This window comes from Diospyros lotus, chromosome 15 (assembly GCF_014633365.1).
Source record: "Diospyros lotus cultivar Yz01 chromosome 15, ASM1463336v1, whole genome shotgun sequence".
NCBI classification, from domain to species: domain Eukaryota; kingdom Viridiplantae; phylum Streptophyta; class Magnoliopsida; order Ericales; family Ebenaceae; genus Diospyros; species Diospyros lotus.
In genome coordinates, this window is record NC_068352.1 from 2,975,776 (window position 1) to 2,983,830 (window position 8,055).

At 36.7% G+C, this 8,055-nt stretch overlaps 1 protein-coding gene across 15 annotated transcripts; it reads left to right on the plus strand.

Moving 5' to 3' along the window:
- Window positions 1-110: 110 nt before the first annotated feature.
- LOC127791788 (zinc finger CCCH domain-containing protein 17-like) lies at window positions 111-5,575 on the plus strand. Of its 15 annotated transcripts, none has more exons than XM_052321851.1 (8): window positions 111-1,157; window positions 1,257-1,352; window positions 1,571-1,672; window positions 2,093-2,239; window positions 2,332-2,451; window positions 2,546-2,605; window positions 5,110-5,207; window positions 5,281-5,575. In XM_052321851.1, the coding sequence occupies exons 1-8, from the start codon at window positions 648-650 to the stop codon at window positions 5,384-5,386; spliced, it is 1,239 nt and encodes a 412-aa protein (XP_052177811.1). In that variant the 5' UTR covers window positions 111-647; the 3' UTR covers window positions 5,387-5,575. The 15 variants fall into 15 exon arrangements, with proteins under 15 accessions (XP_052177811.1, XP_052177806.1, XP_052177813.1 ...); XM_052321846.1 differs by having other exon boundaries at window positions 5,144-5,207; XM_052321853.1 differs by lacking the exon at window positions 2,546-2,605 and adding an exon at window positions 4,812-4,868.
- Window positions 5,576-8,055: the final 2,480 nt, after the last annotated feature.

The window sequence follows — 8,055 nt, forward strand, 5'->3', positions numbered from 1 at the left end:
AGCAAATAAATCACAAGTTTGGGCTAAACTGTAATAACAACAAAATACACTCAACTAACCGACATTTGAACCTATATATAGAGAACTAAATTAATCAAGTGAACAGATCACTCTCGTTTTCGCTTTCGCTTTCGCTTTCGATTTCGGTTTTCGATTCCGATTTCGATTTATCACTATAAGGTTTTTGCCGCTCTGTCGATCGGTGTTTGATTTCCTGTCATTCTGAACTGATCAATCGGTCAAGATTCACGGTTCGAGCGATCGGCGACTATTGTCGAAGGAAGGCCTTTAATCTCGACTTCAGGTTTGCAGATCTAGTGCCTATGCATATATCCCTTCTGCCACCGTTCTTTCTTTATCAGCATTGATAGTTTAGGGTTTTCTTTTACCGCAATCAATCAAGAAGCTGTCAAGATGGCTATGGCGATGGGAATCGGTTCTGTGTTTTTGAGTTGTCCGTGTTCGCCCTTCGGTGTTTCGAAATTTTTGGAAATTTTCTATTTAGGGCATGGAAATCCTGGGTTCGTTTGCGGTCAATGAATCGAGAAATCGGGAGGCTCAGTGGTGTTATGGGGATAGGAGATCCAGAGATTTTGGTCTTGATCGGTTTATTGGATTTGGAATTTGGACGGTTTTCTTCATGAAAGATGGATGCCGTTGGTTACAGACTACAGGGCGATTTATTCTTGTCATTAATTAATTGTATATCTCTGTGTGCGTATAGTATGGCAATTGTGGCGGTAAGAGTTTCAGAGAGGAGGCAGGGGTCAGGTTTTCGTCGGCAATCCAGAGGAGGACTAGTGAACGTTATTTGTGCTGCCTTTTGGCTTGAGGGGAGGTGCTGTCGACACCCGTGTAAGTTCTTGCACGCAGAAACAAAATCAGTGACCTCACGACAACCTAAACAATTCCAAGACTATAAGTCAAGAACTTGGAAGAGGACTCCCGACAACAGCAGTATTGTCAAGAATTCATCTGTTTTGTCAAGTGCCGAAGATGGATCTGAACATAGTAATGGTACTGAAAGGGTTCAAGACAAAGTTTGCCAATATTGGCTTCCTGGAAAGTGCGTGCATGGTGAGGTCTGCAAATTCTTGCACTCCTGGTCTTATGGCAACGGGTTTTCAATGATCACGAAGCTAGAAGGACACTGTAAGGTGATTGTTTGAAATTAGGCAGTTCCTGTATCGTTTGGTTCCAACATTTTCTTTACTTGCAATTAATGAATTAACGTTAATTTTGTGCACAATACATAGGCTGTTATGGGGATTGTGCTGCCTTCTGGCTCCAACAAGCTTTACACAGGTTGCAAGGATAAAACAATACGGGTTTGGGACTACAATACTGGTCAGGTAGGTTTAATTACCTCCTTTTGTAGTGGCCTTCTTCTTATTGATAAATCTTGTTTTCCCTGCAATATATAATTTGACATGTATTGTTTGGTCCATGGGTATTTGTGGGCCTGGAAAATGCTGTGAAGGTACTTTACGTTTTGGCCTTAATGCATGATTGTAAATTTTATTTCCTAGTACGGTGATCCAAATTTGTTAATCTTCTATGGGTGTTGCAGGTGTGGAACACTCAGACGTGCAATGAACTGACCCTTACCGGGCCAGTTGGACAAGTTCATGCTATGGCCACAACTGATGATATGCTTTTTGCTGCGGCACAGGTATAAACGTCCTGGACTTGTCAGTTGTTTTCTAATATGCAGTTTCACAAGTCACCACTTAGTACTCATTAGAAAAAATATAAAGAGCCTGCTATGATTGGCTTTGGATGCTTATTATTGCTTCCATATTGTTGATAAACATATGCTCTCTTTTCAAAATTGATGGTCTCTTTATGTAGCTAGCTAACAACATGTAGTCTTTCCTTGAAGGTATCTGCATGTAGCTAATTGTGTTTTGTCTTTTTCTTCTATCTTTTCCATTTCTTTTTTCTCTTTGAAGAATTAAGATATATGCTTGTAGTTAGCCTTAGATTTGTAGGGCAATTATATTTTTACTAATCTTCCTCTTGCTTTTTGTTGCAATTTGATAATTTGTATGTCCTGAAGTTCTGTTTCTTTTTTCCTTTTTTTTAACCATAGGATGGCACCATATTGGCATGGAAATTTAGGTCTGAAAATGAACACCCTGAATTAATCGCATCACTGAAGGTTCATAGTTGTGCTGTTATTTCACTTGCTATTGGAGCAAATATGCTCTACTCTGGTTCCATGGACAACACAATAAGAGTAAGTTGATTGGCAATCTATTTTTCAATTGATCCATTGTGGCCCATCATTTAGGTTGGCCATTCATCTGTCTTGGCTTCCTTGGTTTTCAGGTGTGGGATCTGAATACCTTGCTCTGTGTCCAAACGCTACAAGGACATACGGGTTCAGTTATGTCTGTTCTTTGCTGGGATAAGTATTTGTTGTCCTGTTCATTGGATGGAACCATAAAGGTTGGTTTTGTTTTGTTTCGTTTTTCATTTAGTTCAGAATAGCAGCCTATTATACAGCCTATTCCTCTGTTCTGATTGCGTATTTTCCAAACAGGCTTGGGGTGCTACCGAAGCTGGGGACATGGAGATGATCTACTCGCATAAAGAAGAACACGTATATAAGCTCTTAAAGAACTATCCGTTTTGTGCATATTTATGTCAATTAATTTCTGTTTTTGTGCTAGCTGCAGCCCCCTATTGCATTTCCCTGCCTCTGCATTTATATGTGGATGTTTGTTTGTTTGTTGTTTCTTTCTTTTATCTTTTATGTTCTCCATTTGGGAGGGTAGGTTGGGACTTAATGCAAAGCATATCTGCAAAAATTGCATATGATTGTGGAAATCTGCGTGTGTTCAGGGTGTTGTTGCTCTTTGTGGGCTTAATGATGCAGGGGCCAAACCTATTCTGTTTTGCTCATGCAACGACAACTGTGTCCGCTTGGACGGTTTTCTTCATGACAGATGGATGCCGTTGGTTACAGACTACAGGGCGATTTATTCACGTCATTAATTAATTGTATATGTCTGTGTGCATATAGTATGGCAATTGTGGCGGTAAGAGTTTCAGAGAGGAGGCAAGGGTCAGGTTTTCGTCGGCAATCCAGAGGAGGACTAGTGAACGTTACTTGTGCTGCCTTTTGGCTTGAGGGGAGGTGCAGTTGACACCCGTGTAAGTTCTTGCACGCAGAAGCAGAATCAGCGACCTCACGACAACCTAAACAATTCCAAGACTATAAGTCAAGAACTTGGAAGAGGACTCCCGACAACAGCAGTACTGTCAAGAATTCATCTGTTTTGTCAAGTGCCAAAGATGGATCTGAACATAGTAATGGTACTGAAAGGGTTCAAGACAAAGTTTGCCAATATTGGCTTCCTTGAAAGTGCGTGCATGGTGAGGTCTGCAAATTCTTGCACTCCTGGTCTTATGGCAACGGGTTTTCAATGATCACGAAGCTAGAAGGACACTGTAAGGTGATTGTTTGAAATTAAGCAGTTCCTGTATTGTTTGGTTCCAACATTTTCTTTACTTGCAATTAATGAATAACATTAATTTTGTGCACAATACGTAGGCTGTTATGGGGATTGCGCTTCCTTCTGGCTCCAACAAGCTTTACACAGGTTGCAAGGACAAAACAATACGGGTTTGGGACTACAATACTGGTCAGGTAGGTTTAATTACCTCCTTTTTGTAGTGGCCTTCTTCTTATTGATAAATCTTGTTTTCCCTGCAATATATAATTTGACATGTATTGTTTGGTCCATGGGTATTTGTGGGCCTGGAAAATGCTGTGAAGGTACTTTACGTTTTGGCCTTAATGCATGATTGTAAATTTTATTTCCTAGTACGGTGATCCAAATTTGTTAATCTTCAGACGTGCAATGAACTGACCCTTACCGGGCCAGTTGGACAAGTTCATGCTATGGCCACAACTGATGATATGCTTTTTGCTGCGACACAGGTATAAACTTCCTGGACTTGTCAGTTGTTTTCTGATATGTAGTTTCACAAGTCACCACTAAGTACTTATTAGAAAAAATATAAAGAGCCTGCTATGATTGGCTTTGGATGCTTATTATTGCTTCCATATTGTTGATAAACATATGTTCTCTTTTCAAAATTGATGGTCTCTTTATGTAGCTAGCTAACAACATGTAGTCTTTCCTTGAAGGTATCTGCATGTAGCTAACTGTGTTTTGTCTTTTCCTTCTATCTTTTCAACTTCTTTTTTCTCTTTTGAAGAATTAAGATATATGCTTGTACTTAGCCTTAAATTTGTAGGGCAATTATATTTTTACTAATCTTCCTCTTGCTTTTTGATAATTTGTATGTTCTGAAGTTCTGTTTCTTTTTTCCTTTTTCTTTTTAACCATAGGATGTCACCATATTGGCATGGAAATTTAGGTCTGAAAATGAACACCCTGAATTAGTCGCATCACTGAAGGTTCATAGTTGTGCTGTTATTTCACTTGCTATTGGAGCAAATATGCTCTACTCTGGTTCCATGGACAACACAATAAGAGTAAGTTGATTGGCAATCTACTCTTCAATTGATCCATTGTGGCCCATCATTTAGGTTGGCCATTCATCTGTCTTGTCTTCCTTGGTTTTCAGGTGTGGGATCTGAATACCTTGCTCTGTGTCCAAACGCTACAAGGACATACGGGTTCAGTTATGTCTGTTCTTTGCTGGGATAAGTATTTGTTGTCCTGTTCATTGGATGGAACCATAAAGGTTGGTTTTGTTTTGTTTTTCTTTTAGTTCAGAATAGCAGCCTATTATACAGCATATTCCTCTATTCTGATTGTGTTTTTCCCAAACAGGCTTGGGGTGCTACCAAAGCTGGGGACATAGAGATGATCTACTCACATAAAGAACACGTATATAAGCTCTTAAAGAACTATCCGTTTTATGCATATTTATGTCAATTAATTTCTGTTTTTGTGCTAGCTGCAGCCCCCCATTGCATTTCCTGCCTCTGCATTTATATGTGGATGTTTGTTTGTTTGTTGTTTCTTTCTTTTATCTTTTATGTTCTCCATTTGGGAGGGTAGGTTGGGACTTAATGCAAAGCATATCTGCAAAAATTGCATATGATTGTGGAAATCTACGTGTGTTCAGGGTGTTTTTGCTCTTTGTGGGCTTAATGATGCAGGGGCCAAACCTATTCTGTTTTGCTCATGCAACGACAACTGTGTCCGCTTGTATGACTTGCCAACGTAAGTATGAAACAGATACTGTCTCTTTTGGTGTTTGTGTCGATGTCTGATACGAAATGGGGGGTCGTTTTAGGTTCACTGAAAGGGGCAGGCTCTTTGCATGGCGAGAAGTTGGGGCAATTCAGATTGGCCCAGCAGGCGCAGGCCTCTTCTTCACTGGGGATGCAACGGGGGAATAGCAGTGTGGAAATTGGATACGCAGAGAGAGAGTTGAAGAAGAAGACGCTTTCATCATGCATGAGATGAGATGAGCCAGCCAGCCTTGTAAGAAAGTGTAATTAAATGATCATGAATCGTATCCCTGAATCCGTACGGGAATTTTACTTGTTGAATATAATAATAAATGCAGCATTCCTTTGCTTCTATTAGACCTTTTGCTTTTCCCTCTTGTCTCTCATTTGATCTTCCACTGAGCGTTAATAGAATTTTCGTATGAATGTGAGTAGACAGAATAGAGAAGAGGAGGAATGGAGGGTTAATACATGTAGTGAGAATACCGTGCGCAAAAAGAAAAGATAAAGTATAGAGGGTTTTCGTTGGAGAAGATGGAAGAGGAGAGTGGTTGACGATTGAGAAAGAGGGGAAGGAGAAAGATGAAGAGAGGAGTGAGAAAGGGAGACTATAATTTAAATATAAAAGGGTAAAATGTCAATTTGCTTGATGTTTAAAGATCAACGAGGTTAATGTTAATCTTAAAAACATATGGGTAATTGGTGTATTTTATGGAACTTTAGGGGTACCTTGTGAAATTTATCTTTATTTAAAAATTCCAAAAAAACATATGGATAGTTGGTGTATTTTATGGAACCTTAGAGGTACCTCGTGAAATTTATCTTTATTTAAGGGTACCTTGTGACATTGATATCGTACCCATTATCTTTACTTGATATCACACCATCTTTTGTTACATAGGGTTATGTTATTCATATAAATAATTTTATTAATCCAACTCTAGTTAATGCATAAAAATGATAATTTGGCAATTATATCTTTATCGTTCCTTCTCTCTATTCTATTCTCTCCATTCTATCACCTAGCAGAGGTCCCAACACTTTTTTTATATTTATCTATCTATTTTCGATAAGTTACAACACTTAGTCTTATATTGGTCCTGTTTGTTGCAGCTTAAAAGCTGTAACTTTTAGTTTTTAACTTCAAAAAAGTTGGGATGTAGTGTTTGTTTTAGCTTATAGAATTCTAACTTATAGCTTCTACTAGTTTTTAGAAGGGGTAGAAGCTGGCTTTTTCAAAGTTGGGGTATCCCAGCTTTTACAACTTCTGCTTAAATAATTACATTTTTATGACAATTTTGCCCTTATTTTTAGCAAAGAATTACCCTATTGTCTACGCAATCATGGGTTTTTCTTTTCCACCGTCATCTCCATTTTCAAATCTCTTCCTCTCTTTCGTCATCTTCCTCTCTCTCTATACTTTAATTAATTTTTTTATAATACTTGAAACTTATATATATACACTAATTAATTTTTAAATTATCATTCTATAACTACTAAGGGTATTATGGATAATTATACAAAAATAAGTTATTTTACAGCTTATGGTATCAAACACCACAACTACTTAACTACAACTTCTAACAAGCTGCAGCAAACAGGTTTACAACTTATTCTAAGTTTTAGAAGCTATAATCTAAGAAGCTATAAGCTATAATTTTTTTAATTAAGCTGCAACAAACAGGACCATTTTATTGCATTGGACAAAAGGCAAGAATGTTAAAAAGAAAATAAATTAAATAAAAAATTGCATCTCTTCCATGCCTTCAATTTGGGGGTAGAGAATTTGAAGAAAGAGAAATAATAAGAGGATTGGGTCTTTTTTCACTTTTTTTTCATGCTATCATTTCTTTTTAAAATGAGGAGATTATTAACCTTCGTTCATTTCTCTTTCATACCGTAAATTCAAACATAGCCTAAAATTTCATCTATTTTATGGTGCTTAGTGAAAATTGTATGGTTATGATAAGTTAACTGATAGCTAATTTGTTAGTTAGGGGGTTGGGTACATCACATCAAAGGTCACAAAACTTTGATATTTTTTGTAATTTGATCACTAAACTTTAATTCTTTACAAAGTGATAACAAAACTTTAAAATATTTTACAATATGGTCACTAAAGTGATTTTTCGACAATTTTCCGTCAAAATTGTTGATGTGGCAATGGCCACGTCAACGCCACATCATCGCTACATCAGCAATTTCGATTAGGAATCATAAAAAAATCACTTTAATGATCATATTATAAAATATTTTAAAATTTTGTTATCACTTTGCAAGGAATTAAAGTTTAGTAATCAAATTAAAAATGACGCCAAAATTTTGTAATCTTTGGTGTGATTTACCCTTAGGGGGTTAGTGGTATTAACTATTGACTATTAGCAACATTCGAGATATATATATATATATATATTGTCTAATTATCTTTCATTATATCTCTTCTCTATCACACACATTTTTTCTCCATAGGTTAAAGTGTGAAAATGGGATGGTGTCACAAAGGTAGAGATTGGACAATAGAATGGTATAAATGGTAAAGATAGTATTAAAACAATAGTTTTAACAATAAATCTTTATATATATATATATATATATCTTTCTCTTTTCAAATTTAGTTCTGAATTTTATTCCAAATCAAAAAATAGTAGATTGGAACCCTAAAAATTTATTTTTAGGTTCGATTCAAAAGAAAATAATTTATGATTTGAACTTAAATGGAAACTTATTTTTGGATTCATTGGTGGTCGGCCGACCACCACCACCTGCTATAATTTATTTACTTAATTTTATTTTTATCTATCTATCTATCTATATCTATATTATATAAGCAAATAGGA

Bases quoted from the DNA above. Each gene is read 5' to 3' on its own strand.
- LOC127791788 (XM_052321843.1), top strand. From the start codon at position 648: ATGGATGCCGTTGGTTACAGACTACAGGGCGATTTATTCTTGTCATTA. The intron at 1,673-2,092 runs GTATAAACGTCC...TTTTAACCATAG, and splicing joins TGCTTTTTGCTGCGGCACAG to GATGGCACCATATTGGCATG. The intron at 2,452-2,545 runs GTTGGTTTTGTT...TTTTCCAAACAG, and splicing joins CATTGGATGGAACCATAAAG to GCTTGGGGTGCTACCGAAGC.